Below are 25,207 nucleotides of genomic sequence, written 5' to 3'. Positions count from 1 at the left end.
GCACCTTCTTGAACATTGGAATGTATTTCCAATGTTTGTCTGGACACATGTGCCATCATAAAATTAAAGATGAAACTTTTTTTGGAAAAAGTACGCTCTTTGTAAATCACATTATTTGGGGATACACTTAAGTGTAGTGTTTAGAGTGAGAATCAGGTATCACTTAATGTCTTTAACACTGGCATCAAATCGTGACTTCTGTTGATCCACATCATCTTTAGAACGAAATATCATCACCAACGATTTTGAAACTTCCTTCGCACAACATCAGTGACCAGATGTTTCCCATCTAATTCTGGGTGCCATACTAATCTCTTCAGTTCCCCATCAACACTGTCCTTCCCATGACCTGTAGCTAGAAAGTTCCATCTTCATAGAACTTTGAACTCTTCCTGAAGGTGAGTTAAATTACAGAGAGAATGGTGCTTTTAAAGGGGCTTGCTGCACCCCCTGAAAAAATGTTTATTGTTGATGCCTCTGGATAAGTTTCCCAGATCATAGAAATCAGTCTTCGAAGGAATGTGTTGACAGTATGTTTATCATGTGATATTTTGTCAGTAACAGTTGCATAACTTTATACCATTCCAGGACTTATTCAGGCAACGGCTGTAAAGATTGTAATCTGTTGAAAGTTCCAGTATGCAGATTTAATTTTGTTTTGAAATCTGACAGCATAATTTTCAGTAAAGTCAATCTGTACTGTGATTTATTTACCATCTACAGTACCTTTCTTTTTTCTTGAAAATGTGTACCCAAAGTTTCCACCAAGAAGAAATGTTTTAAGAACTGGGGTATTTTTTCAACAAGTTCTTCAAATGCTTCAGAAACAGTGTGTATCATCTGTTAAGGAATTAAGCTGACTGGGCAGATTTTTGATACCATAACTATCACATGTGCTTGACATGCATATTTCATTTTCAGGATCGCTTACTAATGTAGTGATTACTTATAATAATGTTTTAGGAATACATAGAGCAGTCAAGAGTAAATTGGTGGTCTCATGATAGCAACACGAGCTGCTATGGTGAGGCATTTCACTAATTGAAAGGACAAATTTTGGTCACATTGAAAAGAATTTAAGGTTTCCCCACTTTCTTATCATGGTTTTGGTTTTTAAATATTTGATATGCCTCTGAAATAGCTGTGTACATAAATCTCTTCTGAAACGTTTCTTTTTCCTCATTTGCTCTTATGGTCACAACATCTTTCGTCCCAGGAGCTTTGATAAAATCACTTGACTAAATCATTATCTCACACAGGGCATTGGTATTTCTTTGATCACAAGGTGAATCTTGCTTGGATGTACAGGAAGTGACTTCAGTGCCATGCAGTCCTACAGGCTCTATCTTCTTCTCCTCTTTTAGTTTCTATCTATAGTCTCCCATTTGAATTCTCTCCTTCTCCCTTAAAACTGCTGCTGCTTCATGTTTAGTGTGAGTTTTCTGTCTCTTTTTTTTTTTTTTTTTTGCTCAGCATGCTTTCTTTGCCTGCCCTTCTCTTTGTACTCCTGATATTCGATATTTTTTTTGAAACATTTTCTTCCCTCTCTTTCTGCTGCAGTTGTAAATCTTCTCACACACTGTGGATAACTGGAAAAAATGCTATGCTGAGCTTAGTGATCTACGTATACTGGTCTGTGACGAAATGGGACAGTTATTAAAAACTTTCTCTGGTGTTGTGTTTTGTGTTATTTTAGATTAGGTTGCTGCTGGATGTTTATGACATAAAGTTCACTTAGTGTACAAAACAGCATCGAATAAATATTAATTGTTTCAATGTAATACAAAAAAAATCAACTTTCTTGGACGGAATGGGACATTTAAACCATGGTAATTAAAGTTTCAATGTGAGATATAATATGAAGTAATAATGACAAACAAATTATAGCAAATGTGGCTAAGAGTCTATATGCGAGTAAAAAAAACATTAATTTTCAAAGTTATTCTAAACTTACCTATAAGAAATCTCCCTAAAATGGAGCTGCCCAATAATGGTTGCCACATGTTGTTTATACAATTTCTCAGAGTTAGGTCTATTTTACATCAGTTTTAACACATACCAAACGTCACTTACAGGAAAAAAAATCCATCTTGGGTTTAAGTTTTCATGGATTGGCCCTCGTATTCTCGACAGATAAACCTGAAGATGCATCTATACTGATGTGAAACCAGTAGTTGTAACTGGGTAAGAATGAAATACTGCAACAGTGGTGTGTCAAGTCAGCAAGGCTGTTTGTGGATGAATCTGTTGTTTATAGGGAGATTGCAGTGCTAGAAAATGCTTCAAGACCTGCAGATAATCTAAATACAGTTTGATACGGTGGCAATCATTCCCTCACAAAAACACACATTCGGCTTCATATGCAACTTTCAAGTGGACAAAAGTTTCTTTGTCAGTGAAGAGAGTGTTTCATGTAATGCTCTGTATTTTCATCATCTGGAGCCTGCTTTCCAACACAATCTAGTACATAATAAATTATGACCCTGTGCTGTGACAGGGCTCACATTTTGCGTCCACACATCAAATTAACGTTGTAGTTATGTAGTACTGTTTCTACAATGATGATGTGGCAAGCGTTAACCCTTGCCCAGGATTAATTTTTTAACCATTATTTTGTTTAAATAATGGGATATGACTGTCTGGAATTGGAAAGGTAATAAGAGCTTTAATGTAGTTGTTACAGAGAGACCACCTGTCACCTGATTGGGGACATGCTATCTGTAATGCGCACTAAGTGTCGTGGGCAATACATGATTAAATTATGATGGAGGAATGCTTTCATCCAGGGACTAAGTCTTAACCAGTCAAGCATTGGGCATTAATATCTCCACGGCACTTAATATGTCAAAGGCATTCTATACCATACATTCCATTAGTAGCACTGCAAGTGTCTTCGTCTATCTCCTGCTTTGTTTTCAACCCCTCTCCTCTGCCCGTTTGTCATGACCTACTCTACTGGGATCACATAACCAAAATGTTATTGTATGTGCTTGTTTGTCTTCTTTTTTACAATATTCCTCCATCTTCTTCTTATGTTGCGTTTTCCTGCACTCTGTCCATCATTTTTGTGTTATTTTCCCCTGCCTTTACAGCCTCCTAAAATCTCAGCTCTAAACTAGTTTCTGTCTGATGTTTCTGATTTTTGTGTTTCTGTCCAATTTTTTTTTATTTTTTGCTCCAGAAGTATGAAAATATTTGTTTTAAAATCTACATCTACATCTACCGTTGTGAAGTGCATGGCAGAGGGCACAGTAATAGAAAAATAGAAAGTCCTGGACAACGTATAAATAATGAAAGAATGAAAGGTAACCACTCACCATTCAGCTGTGTCATTAACTGGTCAGCAAGCATATAAACAAGATTGAAAACAATACTAAGCTTTCAGACAGTGTTGACCTGTCTCAGAGCAATCTAAAACACATTTTACATCTATATCAAAACTCAGCAAACCTCTGTGAAGCACTTCTATTACACCAAATATTAGACTTTCTTCTCATGCCATTTGCATAAGTATGGTTCTAGATTCCCAACTTAATACTGGTTTTTGAAAATTTGTAAGTAAGTTTTCCCAGGGTGAGAGGACACAGCATGTTATCTTCAATGGATAGTCATCTTGAGATGTACAAGTAACTTCAGGTGTGAAGCAACGTTAGACAGTTTGCAGATGATGCAGTTATCTATAATGAACACTGTCTGAAAGAAGCTGCAGAAATATTCAATCAGGTCTTGGTAAGATTTCGCAGTAGTGCAAAGATTGGCAACTTACTGTAAATGTTCAGAAATGTAAAATTGCGCACTTCACAAAGTGGAAAAACTTGGTGTTCAATGGCTATTAGTATCATCGAGTCAAAGTTGGAATTGGCCAACTCGTACAAATACCTAGGTGTAACACTTTGTAGAGACATGAAATGGAATGATCACATGTGTTCAGTCATGGGAGAAGCAGTGTATAGACTTCAGTTTACTGGTAGAATACTGGAGAAGTGCAATCAGTCTGCACAGAAGACTGCTTGCAAATCACGTGTGCAACCCATTCTTGAATATTCCTCAAGTGTATGGGGCCAACATGGGATATTGAACATACTGTATTTACACGAATCTAGTGCACTACTTTTTTACCTTAAGAATTACTCAAAATTGGGGTGCGCATAAGATTAGCTGGCGCATTAGATTCTAGTACAAACTTGGATTGTTCACCGGTATTTCTTACCCTGTGTGATCTAAAGTGATGATGATGAGGTCCCATACTCTAAGGAGCATAGGGGACGATGTGGGAGACCCGCACCACCATACTAGGCGAGGTCCTAGTGGAGGTGGTTGATCTAAAGTAGCAAAACATTTATTAAACTCTAGCAAAAAAATGTAGGTACGGCACCGGTGAATTAAAGAAAGGAAGACATAAATCAGGTTAGAGGTTATCAGATTAAAAAAAGGTACATATTTCCAGATCTGAATTCTGTTTGCAGTCATCAGAAAAAAATCCATTAGTGCCACGAAAGGAAATTTTCTTCAGTTGTCGGTTCAAATAGAATGTGTCGTGTTTTTTTGCTCGTTGAAATTTAGTTACTGTCCCACACATTACAATGGATTGTTGTACTTCAACCTCGTTTCATTATTCTTGGCCTACTACAGTACTTTGCATTGTGTTTGCATTAGGTAGTCACGAAATGGAAGGCAAGCAGAGAATATCGTATGGAGTTACTTTCAAGTGTAAAGTAATTCTTTGTGCCGAAAAATATGGTAACAAAAGGGCAGGAAGAGAGTTCAGTGTAGCTGAGAGTAATGTTCACTTATGGAAGAAACAGAAATTGTGATTATTTGCAACTACCGCTACTAGAAAGAAATTCACTGGAGCTCGCAAAGGAAGACATCCTGATGTTGAAGTAAATGTTTTGGAATTCGTTCGAGAAAGGAGAAAGAATGGGCAACCTGTGACCATTAACACCATAATAAAAAAAAAAAAAAGGCAAGAGTTGGCTGCAGCTCTTAATATACCGAAGCAAGAGTTTAAGGTTAGCTGGGAATGGGTTGATGGCTTTGTGAAATGAGCGGGCATATCTCTGCGACACCGTACAACAACGTGCCAAAAGCTTCTACAGGATTTTGAGAAGGAACTGCAAGAATTTCAGCAGTATGTTATCACACATCGGAAAGAGAAGAAATTTTCAGTAGCTAAATAGGCACTGCTGATGAGACTCCAATTTGGTTTGTAATGGTGCATAATTACATGATTGTTGAGAAGGCTACAAAAGAAGTTACCATCTAAACATGTGTGAAAAATAGCATGCCAGTAATACGGGCAATTACAGAAGATGGGAACAAATTTCCCTCTCTTTTTTAATGTTCAAGTGGAAAACAAGCCCCAAGACTCCAAAAAATGAAAAGCTATTCCCTTATGACCTCATTGTACGGAATCAAGGGAAGGGATGGATTACTGAAACTTTGATGCTTGACAGGCTCTGAAATATGTGGGAACTCTATACTGGTGGGCTTTTCAAGAAATCATCAATGATTTGTCTTGATGCATTTCGTGGTCATCTCACTAACGATGTAAAAAAGGAGATCCACAGCCTACACAGTGACCTTGTAATTAGTCCTGGAGGAATAACTTCTGTATTACAACCCCTGGACATTAATATAAAGAAACCTTTCAAAGGTTACATTCAGGAACAGTACAAAAAATGATGTTGCGAACCGAATCTTGAACTGACTCCAACAGTAAAAATTAAACATGCTGCACCCTACATTATTGCACTCTGGGTTTCGGCTGCCTGGAAACTCATCAAAGCACCAGTGATCATAAAATCATTCAAGAAATGGTGTATTTCAAATACTGTGGATGGCAGTGAAGATGATGCGCTCTGGAATGACACCGAGGATGGCGGGGAAGGAGAAAATGAATCTGTTACTGATGTAGACTCTTCCAAGGATTCCAGTAATGATGATATTAGTGAATAATGATGAATAACACCTGTAATTTACAGTACGTTTCTTTGTATATCATGTAGGTAATCAAGTTAGGCATTTTTTTAAAATTTTTTTTAATAATGAAAATGTCACTTATTACCATAATGAGCAATGTAAAAATTAATTATTGTTGTTTTTTATAGTTCATGTACACATTCACTATTGTTTGAAAGAAAGTTAGCATTGTAAAATAAATTTCACACACACGCACACACATTGAAATTCTTGCCCTGCAGGAACTTGAGCAACATCACAATGCCACCTCAAAAAGCTCTCCATCCTGCTCACTTCATGGGCGGTCACTGTGCCCCAACTGAGAGAATCTCTGCTGTCATAGACCAACACCTTCAACCTACTTCCTGGAACCTACCTTCCCATATAAAAGATACCAACCATTTCTTCCTCCAACTCTCCACAGTTCCTGTCCCTTTACCACACAGTGCCCTGCTCATCACTATTGATGCCACCTCCCTGTACTCTAACATTCCTAATGCCCATGGCCTTACCACTATTGAACACTACCTTTTCCAATGCCTGATGGATTCCAAACCAACAATCTCTTTCCTAGTTACCATGACCAACTACATCCTCACCCACAATTACTTCTCCTTTATAGGCATTACCTACAAACAAATCTGGAGTATGGCTATGGGCACCCGCATGTCACCATCTTACGCCAACCTATTCATGGGTCATCTAGAGGAATCCTTCCTAAACACCCAGAATCCTAAACCTCTCACCTGGCTCAGAGTCACAGACAGCTTTGCTATCTGGATCGAAGATGAGGACACCCTATCCACATTCCTCCAGAACTTCAACAACTTCCCACCCGTTTGCTCTCCACCTGGTCCTAGTCAACCCAACAAGCCACCTTCCTAGATGTTGACCTCCACCTGGAAGATGGCTACATCAGTACCTCCATCCATATCAAACCTACTAACCACCAGCAATACCTCCACTTCGACAGCTGCCACCCATTCCATACCAAGAAGCCCCCTCTGTGCAGCGTAGCTACCTGTGGTCGTCACATCTGCAGTGACGAGCAGTTCCTCTCAAAATATATCAAGGGTCTCACTGAAACTTTTACTGACCATAATTATCCTCCCAACCTTGCACAAAAACAAATCTCCCATACCTTATCTTTCCAGTCTCCCACCACCTCCAGAAGTCCCACTGTCCGGCCACATAAAGGGGCATTCCCCTCATGACTCAGTACCACCCAGGACTGGTGCAGCTGAATCATATTCTCCACCAGGATTTCCATTACCTCTCTTTGTGCCCTGAAATGAGAACTATCCTGCCCACTATCCTCCCCACCCCTCCCACAGTGGTATTCCGCTATCCACCGAACCTGCACAATATACTCATCCATCCTTGCACAACCCCTGCTCCCAATTCCTTACCTCATGGCTCATACCCCTGCAATAGACATAGATGCAAGACTTCTCCTATACATCCTCCCACCACCGGTCCAGTTACTAACATCACCTATTCCATCAAAGGAAGGGCTACCTGTGAAACCAGTCATGTGATCCACAAGCTAAGCTGCAACCATTGTGCTGCATTTTATGTAGGCATGACAACCAACAAGCTGTGTGTCCGCATGAATGGCCACCGACAAACTGTGGCCAAGAAACAAGTGGACCACCCATTTGCTGAGCACGCTACCCAGCATGATGTTCTTCATTTCAATGACTGCTTCAAAAGCCTGTGCCATATGGATCCTTCCCACCAACACCAGCTTTATTGAATTGCGCAGGTGTGAACTTCCGTGCAGTACGTCCTATGTTCCCATAACCTCAACCTTCGTTAGTTACTGTCCTCACCCATCCAGTCCCTTCCGTGTTCCCATTCCAGCACTACACAGTTGTCATTCCATCACGACACCCAGTTTTTTATTTATCTCCTTTTCCTCAACTTCCTGCACTGCCCCCCTCCCCCACCTCTCCCCTGCCCTCCGTTTAACCTGCAGCACTTCACTGTCCACCAACCCCCACCATACTATCCCTCCCCCTCCCAGTCTCCTCCTTACCCTCATACAGTCACCACTCCCATCATGCTGTTCGCGGTGTTGTGTCAGTTGCCTGAGACTGCAGTCGTGTGTGTGAGTTGCGTTTGCGCGCGCGCGTGTGTGTGTGCGTGTGCGGGTGCACGTGCGCGTATTTTTGACAAAGGCCTTAATGGCCAAAAGCTGTAATTGTGAGAATCTTTTTGCTGTGGATATCTGTGACTCAGCATCTTCTCTATATGGTGAGTAGCAACTTTCCTTCTCATAATATTGTTACACTCCATCCTGGATTTTCCACTGTTTGATTAAAAGAAATTACAATAATACCCTACCAGTTATGTACCAAAATTCCTTTTTTTAATTTAATTTTTTTAAAATTGGGGTGCACATTACATTCAATGGCACATTACATTCATGTAAATACAGCACAGAGAAGGGCAGCACAAATGGTCACATGTTTGTTCGATCTGTAGGAGAGTGTAACAGAGATACTGAAGAAGCTGAACTGGTGAACTTGAAGTTATACATAATCTATCCTGAGAAAGTCTACTAACAAACTTTCAGGAACTGGCTTTAAACAATGATTCTACGTGGGACATGCACAGGGATCATGAGGATAAGATTAAAACAGTTACACCATACATAGAAATGTTCAGTCATTCTTTAAGTGAGTGGAATGGGAAGAAACCCTAATAATTGGTACAATGGAATGTACCCTCTGCCATGCACTTAATGTTGGCCAGCTTAGGTAGATGCAAGTGTGTGTGTGTGTGTGTGTGTGTGTGTGTAATGTAGCTGTTGACCATTCAAGGCCTCATCTATAAATTGAGTGGTCACATTTACACAGCCTTCCCTTATTCAGAATCTTTGTTTTGTTATACCATCCTCTTTCATGCAGTAGATGTGTACAGACAAAGGGCAATCTTCACATTGCAGTTACCTCTGATATTATATATGTTTTTTCCTAGATCTCATCATTGTTTCTTATCTTCCAAACCTCTTTGCTTTGTGTTGCACTCGTTATTTTTCTATTGGCCCGTCTTTCAAATACCTTTAGTGTTACCAGTTTGTAATTCATTGTTATGCACCAGCACACATATAATCATTCTGATCTTACCACTGTAGTATGGTGTGTAGTCTCCATTTTATTATTTAATCTATGACCATATCTGTACTCCATAAGCCACCTTATAGATTGTGGTGGAGTGTGCTTTGTGTACTTTCATCGTCATCCTTTCTTGTTCATCATGAATGATATACAGGAAGAACAATGTGTTTCATTCAACATCTCCTTGTCTGTAGTCCCATGCTTTGTTTTACTCATTATGCAGTAATATGTTTCATCAGGAGTTTCTTTACAGTGATTGTATACCGTGGGGGATCTCTCCCATCATGAAGTGCGCTGCTAAGTACATATCTATAGAGTGCTTGGTTAGCTGTTTGTCTAAACTTGAGCCAAAGTAGTTCTACATCCTTCTCTCCAGCACTAAATGTTTGAAGTTCCTTTTGAAATATGACACTGTCACTTTATGTAGTTTGCTGAATGTAAAAATCCTTTTTTTTTATAGTTGAGTTTTGTACTTTGATAATATTTTTTCTACAACTGCCTCAATGCCACTGATATCAGTTTCTATGTGAATATCCTCCAAGAGGTCAGATCAGTTTGTTGCTATTTGATCAAACATCTTCACTAAAGCAGCCACCCAACTGTAGGAATGCACATGGCAGGTGTCATATATGAAACATTATTTGCAGCTGGGTACACTCAGTGTGCAAAGTCGCTGCCAGCAAAACCTCATACATACACCTGGATGTAACACTTTGTAGGAGTATGAAATGGAATGATCACATGGGCTCAGCTGTGGGTGAAGCAATGTATAGACTTTGGTTATACACTGAACTATTATTTGCATTTGCATACACTCAGTGTCAAAAGTTGTCAAGGGGCAGATATTTATTCAGATCATATATTAGTGGTGGCTGAGATTCTAGTTAAATTGAAAAGAACCTGGAAATGACAGAAGAGAGAGCACATTAACTTTGAGAAACTGAAAGACAAAGGCAATTGTGAAAAATTAGAGAGTGCACATTGTAAAATCATGATGCAAGGACAGGAAACGGAATGCACAAAAGGAAGATGCAATCATTTTAAAAATTGGATCAAAAAGGCAGCTAAGGAAACGCTTGGAGTCAAGGAGAGGAAAAAAGTAAAGAAAGAATGGTTAACACCAGATGTGATAACCAAGATGGATGACCGCAGGAAATGGAAAACTGTAAACACAGAAGAAAAGCGCAACTACAGGGGGTTAAATAATGAATTAAGAGGGGAGACAGAAAAAGCGAAGGAGAAATGGCTGACAGAAAAGTGTAACAAGAGGGAGAAATTAGAGATAGAAGGAAAATATGATTTGATGTACAAAGAAGCAATGGATTTGACATTCAGGGAAAAGAGAAACAACAATGGACTAAAGGAAGTAGATGTAAAATGGTGAGTGAACCCCAAGAAATAATGAGAAGATGGGAAGAATATATAAAATGGCTATACGCTGCAGACAGCCGACCAAGTGAAGGAGAAGAAGATGAAGTTGCAGATGATGACAAAGGAAATTCAATACTAACTGTGAGGTTGAAGCATCTATGAAGAAGTTGAAAAACAGAAAGGCAATGGAAATTGATGAGATTCCTGCAGAACTGTTAAAGTCATTGGAAAAAGAAGGGAAAAGGGAGTGGATCGATTTGTGTAATCAGATATACATGACAGGAAAATAGCCAAAGGACTTCACAGAAAGTACCTTAATACCTATAGAAGAGAAAATTAACAGCAAAAAGGGTGAGGAACAGAGTACAGTGAGTCTGATATCACATGCAGCCAAACGCTTGCTGAGGGCATGCAACAGAAGGCTATATGGAGAGCTGAATTGCATAATAAGAGATGAGCAATTTGGTTTCAGGCGAGGAGTGGGAACTAGAGATTCCATTGGGCTACTGAGAGTGATAGCGGAGAGGTACATGGAGAAGCAAAGGAAGGTGTATGTTGTGTTCATTGATCTTGAGAAGGCTTTTGACAGTGTCAGATGGACAAACTCCTATCCTAAGGAAACATGGAGTTGACTGGAGGGATAGACAGCTAATTAGAAATTTATATTTGAACCAGATAGCAAGAGTAAGAATAGGTGGTGTGATGAGTGAAGAAATTGAACTGGGAGGAGGTATAAGACAATGGTGTTGTTTATCACCAACACTGTTCAATAGCTATCTGGAGGAAATTATTAATGAAAGTTTTGATGGAAGGAGAGGAGTTTGTGTAGGGGGTCGGAGAGTGGATTGTATGAGATTTGCAGACAACATGGTTGTGATGGCAGAGAGTGCAAGAGAGATTGAACAAATGTTGGATGATCTAAACACAAAATTAGAAGAATATGGAATGAAGATTAACAAGAAGAAAATGAAAAGCATGGTAATTGGAGGAAAGGGGAGAAAATGTCGTATGAAAAGAGGGGGAGAGGAAATAAAGCAAGTGAATAACTTCAATTACTAGGGAAGTGCAGTAATGGATGATATGTATTGCTCAACAGAAATTAGTAAAACAATCGCAACGGCAAAAGGAGGATTAAAGAGGAAACAGAAATTACTTTGCGGAACACTAAACAAAGATTCGAGGAAAAGACTTGCCAAATGTTACATCTGGAGCGTTGCACTGTGTAGTACGAAGACCTGAACATTGAGGAAGAAAGATGAAAGAAGATTGGAAGCACTAGAGATGTGGAGAAGAATGGAAAAAGTGAAGTGGGAAGACCGAGTAAGAAATGAAGAAGTATTAAGAAGAGTTGGAGAAGAAAGAAACATGCTGAAAGTCATAAGAAAGAGAAAACGGAACTGGATTGGACTGTTTGAGGAAGGACTGTTTATTGAAGGAAGGAATAGAAGGAATGGTGGAGGGAAAAACGGGAAGAGGAAAAAGGAGATATCAAATGCTGGACAATATCAAAGGAGACAAATACTCAGAAATGAAGAGACTAGCTATGGACAGACAAAAGTGGAAGAGGCTTAACCCATGACAAGACCTGCCGTAAAGCAGAATACCATACTACTACTACACTCATTGTGCCAAGTCGACACTGGCAAAAACTCCTCCACGTCCGGGATGAGACCCCGAGCAAGCAAATTGAGAGGACACTCATCTTCCTTACTGACCTGCCTGTTGTTTCTCCATGTCATGTTGGAGCTCCCAGAGACCAGAGGTTCACTTTCTGCATTTGTCCCAAACTTTCAGGACAATCAGACCCAGTCCTAACAGACAAGATGTCCTATGCTGGCTCAGATGTACTTCCAGCAGTGGGCAATACCACAAGCTTCTTTGTGAGCTGTAATGGGACAGTCATATCTCCAGTACCCACTTTTGCCTTAAACTAATTGCTGCTGTTAATTATCACTACACTACAAAGTCAGCTCATATGACACTACTGTTTGAAAAATATGCATACACTTTGAATAAATTAGGGAACACAGTTAAACAAAGATATTATTCACTTTTTCACAGAAGTTTGTGAGAACAAAGACTGAACTATACTCTGTGTGTAAACAGAAGATGCTGCTGGCCTGTGCACTCGACTCTTTGGCTGCATCTGTACTGATCGTTCAAGTACAGTGTGCAGCAGTTGAAAAATTCAAACTAAATTGGGCAGCAGTAGTGCTTATGATAGTGTGAAGCTACACTAGAAAGCCAACACATACAATGCAAATACCAATACCAATGCAAATGCACTAAAACACTTAAAGTATGTTAATTGACACAAGACAACACATTTAAATATGCAACTAATATTCACTTCCTTACAGAAGCACACTAGAGCTATGACTAAACTAGTGCTGTGTATAAAGAGAAACTGCTGCTTTGCCACTGGCATATGCCCTCTACTTGTAGCTGTGCTTGGATTACCTACTTGTATTGCTTATGTTTCTGATCTATTTTGTTGTAAGGTTTATGATTATATAATTATCTCCAGCTCTTAATGTGGGTTGTTTATGCTTTATATCCAGCATTCTCTCATTTTCTGATTCACTCTTGCTCACTCTTCTTCCTAGGAAACTCCTATTTTGCATTATCTTTACCGACCCCCCAATTCCATACATTTTAATGTAGGTGTGCCTCTTTTACTTGCGAGGCCTGTGTCTTTCTGTTTAGGTAAAGTTTATATGCCAACTAGCTCTGCAGATGACGAAGAAATTGAAGAAATGTATGATGAGATAAAAGAAATTATTCATATAGTGAAGGGAGACGAAAATTTAATAGCTGTGGGTGACTGGAATTCGATAGTAGGATAAGGAAGAGAAGGAAACGTAGTAGGTGAATATGGATTGACGGTAAGAAATGAAAGAGGAAGCCGCCTGGTAGAATTTTACACAGAACATAACTTAATCATAGCTAACATAAGGTTGTATACGTGGCAGGAGCCTGGAGATACCGACAGGTTTCAGATACATTATATAATGGTAAGACGGAGATTTAGGAACCAGGTTTTAAATTGTAAGACATTTCCAGGGGCAGATGTGGACTCTGACACAATCTATTGGTTATGAACTGTAGATTAAAACTGAAGAAACTGCAAAAAGGTGGGAATTTAAAGAGATGGGACCTGGATACGCTGACTAAACCAGAGGTTGTACAGAGTTTCAGGGAGTGGATAAGGGAACAATTGACAAGAATGGGTGAAAGAAATACAGTGGAAGAAGAATAAGTAGCTTTGAGGGATGAAGTAGTGAAGGCAGCAGAGGATCAAGTAGCTAAAAAGACAAGGGCTAGTAGAAATCCTTGGGTGACAAGAAATATTGAATTTAACTGATGAAAGGAGAAAATATAAAAATGCAGTAAATGAAGTAAGCAAAAAGGAATACAAACATCTCAAAAATGAGATCGACAGGAAGTGTAAAATGGCTAAGCAGGGATGGCTAGAGGACAAATGTAAGGATGTAGAGGCCTATCTCACTAGGGGTAAGATAGGTACTGCCTACAGGAAAATTAAAGAGACCATTGGAGAAAAGAGAACCACTTGTATGAATATCAAGAGCTCAGACAGAAACCTAGTTCTAAGCAAAGAAGAGAAAGCAGAAAGGTGGAAGGAGTATATAGAGGGTCTATTCAAGGGCGATGTACTTGAGGGCAATATTATGGAAATGGAAGAGGATGTAGATGAAGGTGAAATGGGAAATATGATACTGCATGAAGAGTTTGACAGAGCACTGAAAGACCTGAGTCGAAACAAGGCCCTGGGAGTAGACAACATTCCATTAGAACTACTGACAGCCTTGGGAGAGCCAGTCCTGAAAAAACTCTACCATGTGGTGAGCAAAATGTATGAGACAGGTGAAATACCTTCAGACTTCAGGAAGAATATAATTCCAATCCCAAAGAAAGCAGGTGTTGACAGATATGAAAATTACCGAACTATCAATTTAATAAGTCACGGCTGCAAAATACTAACACGGACTCTTTACAGACGAATGGAAAAACTGGTAAAGCCGACCTCAGGGAAGATCAGTTCGGATTCCGTAGAAATGTTGGAACACGTGAGGCAATACTGACCCTACAACGTATCTTAGAAGCTAGATTAAGAAAAGGCAAACCTACTTTTCTAGCATTTGTAGACTTAGAGAAAGCTTTTGACAATGTTGACTGGAATACTCTCTTTCAAATTCTAAAGGTTGCAGGGGTAAAATACAGGGAGCGAAAGGCTATTTACAATTTGTACAGAAACCAGATGGCAGTTATAAGAGTCGAGGGATATGAAAGGGAAGCAGTGATTGGGAAGGGAGTGAGACAGTGTTGTAGCCTCTCCCCGATGTTATTCAATCTCTATATTGAGCAAGCAGTAAAGGAAACAAAAGAAAAATTCGGAATAGGTATTAAAATCCATGGAGAAGAAATAAAAACTTTGAGGTTCGCCGATGACATTGTAATTCTGTCAGAGACAGCAAAGGACTTGGAAGAGGAGTTGAACGGAATGGACAGTGTCTTGAAAGGAGGATATAAGATAAACATCAATAAAAGCAAAACGAGGATAATGAAATGTAGTCGAATTAAGTCGGGTGATGCTGAGGGAATTAGATTAGGAAATGAGACACTTAAAGTAGTAAAGGAGTTTTGCTATTTGGAGAGCAAAATAACTGATGATGGTCGAAGTAGAGAGGATATAAAATGTAGACTGGCAATGGCAAGGAAAGCGTTTCTGAAGAAGAGAAATTTGTTAACATTGAGTATGGATTTAAGTGTCAGGAAGTCGTTTCTGAAAGTATTTGTATGGAAATGAAACATGGATGATAACTATCCTGTGCAAGCTTCTTCATCTCCCAGTATCTACTGCAGCCTACATCATTCTGAATCTAATCTTCAGCATTCTTCTGTAGCACCACATTTCGATAGCTTCTATTCTCTTCTTGTCCAAACTATTTCTTGTCCATGTTTCACTTCCATACATGGCTACACTCCATACAAATACTTTCAGAAACGACTTCCTGACACTTAAATCAATACTCTATGTTAACAAATTTCTCTTCTTCAGAAACGCTTTCCTTGCCATTGCCAGACTACATTTTATATCCTCTCTACTTCTAGTTTCAGTATATGGGTAGATCACATAACTAATGAGGAGGTATTGAATAGAATTGGGGAGAAGAGGAGTTTGTGGCACAGCTTGACTAGAAGAAGGGATCGGTTGGTAGGACATGTTCTGAGGCATCAAGGGATCACCAATTTAGTATTGGAGGGCAGCGTGGAGGGTAAAAATCGTAGAGGGAGACCAAGAGATGAATACACTAAGCAGATTCAGAAGGATGTAGGCTGCTTTACGTACTCGGAGGTGATGAAGCTTGCACAGGATAGAGTAGCATGGAGAGCTGCATCAAACCAGTCTCAGGACTGAAGACCACAACAACAACAAGTCATCCCTTTCTGATTTCATTTTTTTCACATTCTTATAGAAAGCCAGCCTTTTTTCCTTTATTGTGGTAGATATCTTATCAGATAACCCCATTTTTGATATCATATGAAATGTAAACTCATTTGCCTTTCCTTTTTTGTTCTATGATCTTCATTAGAAATTTCATTTTTCATTTTTTCATTTATGAGCTTTCCTTTCTGGCATTTGTCACTGTTAGTGATAAACATTCAAATAAGACTGTGGTACTGTTGTTGCTGAATTAGATATGATACGGTATGAACGATGGACCTTGATACAGTAGATGACTTGTGTGCCTCAGTGATAAAGATAACGATATTGTAGGTACAGCCATCTCAGAGGGGTATCTGTGGAGAGGACAAACTAACTTATTGTTCCTGAAGAGGGGCAGCAACCTTTTCAGTAGTTGCAGAAGTAACCTCCTGGACTAATAGCAAAACATGTAGCATCGTTAGCACCAAATTTAGTCATATATATGATGAGTGCTATTCCAAAGACACATTTGTCAGAAATAAGCTAGAAATATCACTATATAGCTGTATATGCACCTGGTGTGTGTCCGCTTCTGCTTCAGTGCCAGTTATATATATTCCTTTTAATTTTATTTCCACATTATTGTTGTAAGGTTATTGTAAATTCCTCATTCTGTATAAGAATGAGGAAGTGCAGAATTGTTTAGGTCAATAAATGCTAAATGGGTGGGGATTCAAAAAAAAATGACATTTTGACAAATGTACATTCAATCACTGTTTCAATAGTATTCATTCAGAAATAGCAAACTTAGTTTTTTTCAAGGGGACACTTCGCCCCATTAACTGCGGTATGGGCATGTATTAAAAAAAAAAAATAAATCTCTCTCTTCTTTTGCTCTACACTAAAACATATTCAAATCCAATCAAAATCTAAGTGCATCTCTTGGGTAGGTTTATTTGTGAGTGACCTGCTCATCCTTTTAATACATCCCACTCCTCCGTGAGGAAGGAATAATTTGTTACAAAAGTGAGAAGGCTATTGTGTATTTGTAAGTGTTTCTCTAGTACTGATATTTGCCTTCTGAAGGTAAGTATTGGGCAGCAATACTGTCTCATAATTTTATGATTTTCTTGAGTCGATCCACCTTTTGATACTTGAGATACTGCATTAGAATGACATGACTTGGGTTTCATAATGTAGTCTTACGTTATACTGAAGTTATTTTATAACATAAAAAAAATTATTGATAAAATTATTTAATATGATATATAAAAAAATCTACTCACCAAACAGCGGCAGAAAACACACACATAAAAGGCTGTTGTGACTGGCAAGCTTTTGGAGCCAGTGGCTCCTTCTTCAGGCAAAAGTGTTGAAGGGAAAGGAAGAAAGGTGAAGGAAAAGGACTGGAGAGGTCTAGGAACTGAGGTAGATTTTGGGAAAATCGCCCAGAACTGTGGGTCAGGGGCGACTTATCGTACAGTAAGTCCCCCTTACTGGCTCTCTCTGACTTTCCCAAAATCTACTTCTTTTCCTAGATGTCTGACCTGCAGTTCTGAGTGACTTTGCCAAAATCTACCCCTCTTTCTAGACCTCTCCAGTCCTTTTCCTTCACCCTTCTTCCTTCCCCAAGTGAAAGCTTGCCAACCACAACAGTCTTTTGTGTGTGCTCTGCTGCCACTTGGTGAGTAAATTTTTTATGTATCCAATTAAATTATGTTCTTTTATTATTTATTACTTGTGATGCACTGTTTTTATTTGTTTAGATGTTTGAGCTCACAATGGCAGTTACACTTTTCCTGTAAAATATATAACAGTAAATGTAAACTAGTCAGTAAATAAATGTCTGGCCTTGTTCACTGCCATTCATAATTGACAGGCTGCCTATAAGTCAACAGATTATACCTGTCTTATATTTCCTTTTTGTGAGTGCCAATATGAACATCTTTACATATGCTTGTATTTGTCCGTACTTACAATTCCATTGACTGTTTTCCAGTGCCAGACTTCTGATGATGGAAGCTACTGTCCAAGTCCAGAAATAAAAAACAGTGAAGAGTACTGCAACAGTTTCAGCAGAAATGAAGTAAATGGAAGTTGTGAGGCTAGCAAAAATAGTCAACATCCATTATCTCAGCACATTTCTTTCCAGAGCACTACTCCGATAGTCTCTCCTAGTGTTGCAGACATGTTTTCATCGAGTCAGACGACTAATAATGAAGCAGAAATGTTCTTCAACAGCATTCCAACATCAAATTCTCTTGCCGAGAACTCCAGTAATTATTCATCCTTTCCTTATCAAACTTCTAGTTTCATATCACAGGAAAGTATTTACCAGAAAGTGCAGTCAGTAAATGGTGTGACTACTTTATCGTCACAATGTCAGCCTTGTCCAAGCGAAGTGACAGAAGCATTTTCTAATCCACAGTCTGGTGCTGACATTGTTCAAACTGATACACATTACATGGGTGGAAACCCCGAAAATGAAAATGTGTCAGACTCTTTTGAGTTTGATTCAACAAAAATAGCATCTACATTTCATAACAATGAGACAGGGAATTGTGCAGAAGTGACAACAGCTCACCAGAAACGTCAGACTCTACCCTCTGATAACTCTTCTTCCATAGACTTACCTAGAGAAACTGTGGATGATATTTCTGTTGAGCAAGCATTGCCACAGTTGTCTTCTGTAGAGGAAGCCAAGAAATTAAATCCTAAAGGAGAAGAAAATATGTCACATAGCAACCCAGAAAAGTTGAATGTTACTCAAAAATTAGTGTGTGAAGAAACTGCTGCTAAGTCATTGCCTTTGTCGAGCACAGAGAGTCTCCGTCAGATGTCATTGCAAATTAATGATCTTATAAGCGAGACATTTAATGGGAATTCTGATGATAAAAGAAATAGTGTATCAGAACTTGAACACAGAAATCAGGAGCTGGCTGCTATGCTGGCTGTGGAACAGCAGAAGAATGAACAACTCCATTTACAGTTGAAGGAACATGTGAGTATTGTTACTGTTGTAACTGTTGTAAATATTAAGCGTGAATATAAATTATATAAGACTCTAACAGCTCTCGAACATTTAATTATGAATTGGATAGAAACAAAATAAATAACTAGTTGGAATACAGAGTGCAGTCTAAATTGCTGGACTGATCTTTTGCCCAGGCTTACTGTTAATGTTATCTATCCAATGCCTTTTGGACAACCTTGTTTAGAAGCATCGCTGTAGTTACTGTTACTGAATGTATTGATAATGGAAGACTTGATATTTTTTAGTGAATAATTCACACAAAGATCCTGATTTAAAACATAGAAGTTCCAAAATGGATTTATGAAACATCCTCAAGACTGAAAAACATTGTACTTTTCAAAATTCATTAAAGCTATGTCCAGCTGTGCAGATTTAGTTTTTGTGTGGATATCCTAAATTATTTAAGGCCTGGTTTTCAGCATTTTTGAGTTTATGACTCCCATTCTGAGCATCTGTGTTGTTTCCATGGCTCCCTTGTAAGATATCTTGTATAAACTGAAATAATTAATAAAAAAAAAGTTGTGAATAAATTACTACTCACCTCAGAGCGACACTTGACCTTTCTTCTTGTTACACAACTTCTCAAATCTTGGCATCAAATGAGATGCCCTCATTTCCTTCTCTACTCAAAGTCTTGATCTGTATTCGGTTTTGGTTACAGCCACAAATGAAAACTGACTCTCACAGAGATAGGAGGTCGCAAAAGGAATTAAAACCTTTCTGGCTCAAGCTTAGAAACTCTTTTCGTGCTGAACACCAAAATATTGGCAATATCATTCATGAAAACTTCACATTTAGTGAAGAGTCTGGTGAAAGCTCTATCAGTTCCTCCTCTTCTGCGGTGTTGAATCCGGAAGGAGAATCATTACTGAAGGGATTTTGAACCCACTGAAACCTATCACAGTTTTCAGGAAAGAATTTTTTTAAAATGAACATAAACATCAGATAAATGTCCTTCAGTTATAAAAATTCTGTAATGATCCTATATCATTGTCCTTTGTAAAATACTGCAAACTTGGGGAAATAGTTCATTTCTCCTCCATCGTTCATTTTTCTCTTCAAAGGAAGAACTTCCTTTTGAAGGCCAAAACATTGTCAATAAGATGAATGAAGAGAGGTTCAGTTTCTTGCAGAGACTTATTCAGTGAGTTTAACTTCTCAGATATATCACATAAGTATACAACCTTCAGTAGAAAGTCAGTGTCTAATAAGCACTTAGCAATGATGTGATTTTCTTCTTCCACGTAAGAACTGACCTCTTGCCTAAGTTCAAAATTGGTGATAATACATTTCCCCTGGAAAGCCAATGAGTGCTGATATGAAATAGCAGAGATGTATGTTCAGTCCCCATATAGTGATGCATTTGTCTAAAAAATCTAGCTTTCTGAGGATAAGTTTTAATAACATTCACTGCATTTATGACAGTTTGCAGCACTTGATTCATGTCAACACTCAAATGTGATGCAAGTGCTTCTCCGTGGATAATGCAGTACATCCACATATCAGAATCTGTGCCACTGATGAGTGTTTGTAGATCACTGTAACACCCCAACATGGATCATGCACCATCAGTACACACGCCAACACGATGTACCCTGTTAATTTGATATTCTGTCATGCAGTTGTCCTCTATTATGATCTAATCTTTGCCCCCCCTCCCCCCCCCCCCCCCCCAAAAGAAAAATCATAACTTCGTCATTAGTAAATCACACATAGCAATTTAAAGGAGCATCTCTACTGCTATCAGTGGTCCTATCAAACTGCAAACTTAACTCCCTTCCTATAATTTTTTCTATAATTTGTTCATGATGATTGTCTCCCAAATCGTGAATTCAACGACTAACTGTAGTGTTATACAAACAAATGGGGAAAATTTGGACTCTACAAGCATTAGTAGCACATGGTAGAATTAGTTTTTCCGCAGTCGTATGGGCTTCGTAACGTGTTCCTAATCAGTAAACTACATTGTAGGATGCTAGAAGTGCTTTATTCAAGATTTTTGCCTGCTTTGAAAATGATGCTTTTTGTTCTTTCATTTGGCTCAGTTTCTTAGAAAAATATGTTCTTGGTTTGACCATGTTATTCTTATGAACTGATACTTTAATTTGCTAGGTAGGATATAAAAACAAAGTACTTTCAGAGACACAACACAATGTGAACAGTTATCGTTTTTCACAACAGAGCACATGAAACCAAAATCTAAGTTACTGTTATCATATTTTCTATACTTGTGTTTCCTCTCATTACCACTTTCCTTGTTGTGCTCAGCAGGTTCTCACTTTTTGCTTCCACTTAACAAATTTTAAAAACTTTTCCATAGTTTATCAGCTGTATAACAATGTCACAATATAATAAAAAATGGATTGCAAACACAGCAATAAATGTAAGTGTAACACATGACAGTTCAATTTTGAGGTTACGACTGCTTATGCAGGCTGGCCAACATCTAATGTGGAATTCCTTGGAGGCCTCACATGTTGACATCTGAAATGGAATTTCCCACACTGTCTTCTTTGCCCCTAACTGCGAAACAAATCCGTGGCACCCCAGATGATCAATCATTGTGCACCAGAGCATTGCAGCACACAAATTGAATACCACTGGCTTAGGGTAAATGCTGGTATGATTCAGCTTGTAAAGGACATGTGTGATTCCCTTCTCCATCATCCTCCTTTCAAAACTTGTGCTCCTTCTTCATTGACCTCATTGCTGGGATATTAAACCCCATACAAAATTTCCTTTTCCTCTATTTCAAAAGTCATGACAAGGACAATGTTGACAGTGTTTTTCACTAGTAGTGACATTGTCTGCAAAGAATTTAGTCACCAGGTAGAACAATAACTAAGGACTCTTCTATCAGGAAATGTAACTACTCACCAGCGCAAGTCCAGTAATTTATATTAAATTGCTTTGATTTCTCATAAGTTTTTTCTGCAGTAAAATTTCTCAGCTCATTTGGCAACAGTAAATCATTTGTTCATTTCCCAACATTTTACCATTAATCTTATCTGTCAGATTAGTCACTTCCAGACTATTTGCTCTTTCAGAAACTGGATATGTATCTAAATGGTTGAAGATTTGAGTCTATTGACAAGCTCTGCCATGCTGACTGACAAACTGAATATAATTCTGAAAGAACATTTCTCTGAAGCCAGGAAGGATCTGAAAAGTAATCAAGAATGATATATCTCATCAAATTCATTTCATGTTGAATAAATAAAGTGAAAACTCTTACTTAAGCTATTGATTTTGAATTTGTTATTGTCATAGTAAATGAAGCAGGCAAAAAGGAATATAAACGTCTCAAAAATGAGATCGACAGGAAGTGCAAAATGGCTAAGCAGGGATGGCTAGAGGACAAATGTAAGGATGTAGAGGCTTATCTCACTAGGGGTAAGATAGATACTGCCTACAGGAAAATTAAAGAGACCTTTGGAGATAAAGATCCACTTGTATGAATATCAAGAGCTCAGATGGAAACCCAGTTCTAAGCAAAGAAGGGAAAGCAGAAAGGTGGAAGGAGTATATAGAGGGCCTATACAAGGGCGATGTACTTGAAGACAATATTATGGAAATGGAAGAGGATGTAGATGAAGATGAAATGGGAGATACGATACTGCGTGAAGAGTTTGACAGAGCACTGAAAGACCTGAGTCGAAACAAGGCCCCCGGAGTAGACAACATTCCATTGGAACTACTGACGGCCTTGGGAGAGCCAGTCCTGACAAAACTCTACCATCTGGTGAGCAAGATGTATGAAACAGGCGAAATACCCTCAGACTTCAAGAAGAACATAATAATTCCAATCCCAAAGAAAGCAGGTGTTGACAGATGTGAAAATTACCGAACAATCAGTTTAATAAGCCACAGCTGCAAGGTACTAACACGAATTCTTTACAGACGAATGGAAAAACTAGTAGAAGCTGACCTCGGGGAAGATCAGTTTGGATTCCGTAGAAATGTTGGAACACGTGAGGCAATACTGACCTTACGACTTATCTTACAAGGGAACCTCCCCATCGCACCCCCCTCAGATTTAGTTATAAGTTGGCACAGTGGATAGGCCTTGATAAACTGAACACAGATCAATTGAGAAAACAGGAAGAAGTTGTGTGGAACTGTGAAAAAATAAGCAAAATATACAAACTGAGTAGTCCATGGGCCACATAGGCAACATCATGCACAATGGCTCAGGAGCGCCGTGGTCCCGTGGTAGCGTGAGCAGCTGCAGAACGAGAGGTCCTTGGTTCAAGTCTTCCCTGGAGTGAAAATTTTACTTTATTTATTTTTGCATAGTTATTATCTGTCCGTTCGTTCATTGACGTCTCTGTTCACTGTAATAAGTTTAGTGTCTGTGTTTTGCGACCGCATCGCAAAACCATGCGATTAGTAGACTAAAGCACGTGCCTCTCCAATGGGAACCGTAAACATTTGATCGCAAGGTCATAGGTCAACCGATTCCTCCACAGGAAAACACATCTGATATATTCTATACGACACTGGTGACGGCATGTGCACCACATGACAGGAATATGTTGTTGACCCACCTAACTTGTACACTTGGCGATTCTTCTACCGTGCCCGATTTAGGTTTTCTTGTGGATGTGATAATCACTCCCAAAAAAGTGATGAAAACATAAGAGTTTGTCACATAAACTGAAAATAAAAAATAAAAATTTTCACTCAATGGAAGATTTGAACCAAGGACCTTTCGTTCCATAGCTGCTCACGTTACCACGAGACCATGGCGCTGCTGCGATCCTATTGTCCTTGATGTTGCATATGTTCCCATGAACTACTCAATTTGTATATTTTGCTTATTTTTTCACAGTTCCACACAACTTCTTCCTGTTTTCTCAATTGATCTGTGTTCAGTTTTTCAAGGCCTATCCACTGTGCCAACTTATAACTAAATCTGAGGGGGGTGCGATGGGGAGGTTCCCTTGTTAGAAGAAAGATTAAGCAAAGGCAAACCTACGTTTCTAGCATTTGTAGACTTAGAGAAAGCTTTTGACAATGTTGACTGGAATACTCTCTTTCAAATTCTAAAGGTGGCAGGGGTAAAATACAGGGAGCGAAAGGCTATTTACAATTTGTACAGAAACCAGATGGCAGTTATAAGAGTCGAGGGACATGAAAGGGAAGCAGTGGTTGGGAAGGGAGTAAGACAGGGTTGTAGCCTCTCCCCGATGTTGTTCAATCTGTATATTGAGCAAGCAGTAAAGGAAACAAAAGAAAAATTTGGAGTAGGTATTAAAATTCATGGAGAAGAAATAAAAACTTTGAGGTTCGCCGATGACATTGTAATTCTGTCAGAGACAGCAAAGGACTTGGAAGAGCAGTTGAACGGAATGGACAGTGTCTGGAAAGGAGGATATAAGATGAACATCAACAAAAGCAAAACGAGGATAATGGAATGTAGTCGAATTAAGTCGGGTGATGCTGAGGGAATTAGATTAGTAAATGAGACACTTAAAGTAGTAAAGGAGTTTTGCTATTTGGGGAGCAAAATAACTGATGATGGTCGAAGTAGAGAGGATATAAAATGTAGACTGGCAGTGGCAAGGAAAGTGTTTCTGAAGAAGAGAAATTTGTTAACATTGAGTATAGATTTAAGTGTCAGGAAGTCATTTCTGAAAGTATTTGTATGGAGTGTAGCCATGTATGGAAGTGAAACATGGACAAGAAATAGTTTGGACAAGAAGAGAATAGAAGCTTTCGAAATGTGGTGCTACAGAAGAATGCTGAAGATTAGATGGGTAGATCACATAACTAATGAGGAAGTATTGAATAGGATTGGGGAGAAAAGAAGTTTGTGGCACAACTTGACCAGAAGAAGGGATCGGTTGGTAGGACATGTTCTGAGGCATCAAGGGATCACCAATTTAGTATTGGAGGGCAGCGTGGAGGGTAAAAGTCGTAGAGGGAGACCAAGAGATGAATACACTAAGCATATTCAGAAGGATGTAGGTTGCAGTAGGTACTGGGAGATGAAGAAGCTTGCACAGGATGGAGTAGCATGGAGAGCTGCACAAACCAGTTTCAGGACTGAAGACCACACAACAACAGTGTCGTAGTTCAGGAACTTGGGGCTGCACTGATTGTATATTAAACTTAATATTTCATGTACAGGCACCAGCGTCATCTGTCTTCCTCTGTACCCGAGTGGACAGTCTGTCTGACAGATGTACGGGGTACATGACTTACATTCCCAGTACTGCCAAGATTTTTTCCTTGGTGGGAGGACTGAAATGGAGTGCACTCTGCTTC

The 25,207-nt window shown here is 38.9% G+C and overlaps 1 protein-coding gene across 1 annotated transcript in view; it reads left to right on the top strand.

The window, feature by feature from the left end:
- The window catches only part of LOC126483643 (golgin subfamily A member 2-like), a 109,836-nt gene that overhangs the window by 10,363 nt on the left and 74,266 nt on the right, over nucleotides 1-25,207 (top strand). The window contains exon 3 of the mRNA XM_050106700.1: nucleotides 17,903-18,904. Within this exon, the coding sequence (XP_049962657.1) occupies nucleotides 17,903-18,904 (1,002 nt within the window). The remainder of the gene's footprint in view (nucleotides 1-17,902; nucleotides 18,905-25,207) is intronic.

Source organism: Schistocerca serialis, chromosome 6 (assembly GCF_023864345.2).
Source record: "Schistocerca serialis cubense isolate TAMUIC-IGC-003099 chromosome 6, iqSchSeri2.2, whole genome shotgun sequence".
In the NCBI taxonomy this organism is placed as follows: Eukaryota; Metazoa; Arthropoda; class Insecta; order Orthoptera; family Acrididae; genus Schistocerca; species Schistocerca serialis.
This window is presented reverse-complemented; position numbering and strand designations above follow the sequence as displayed.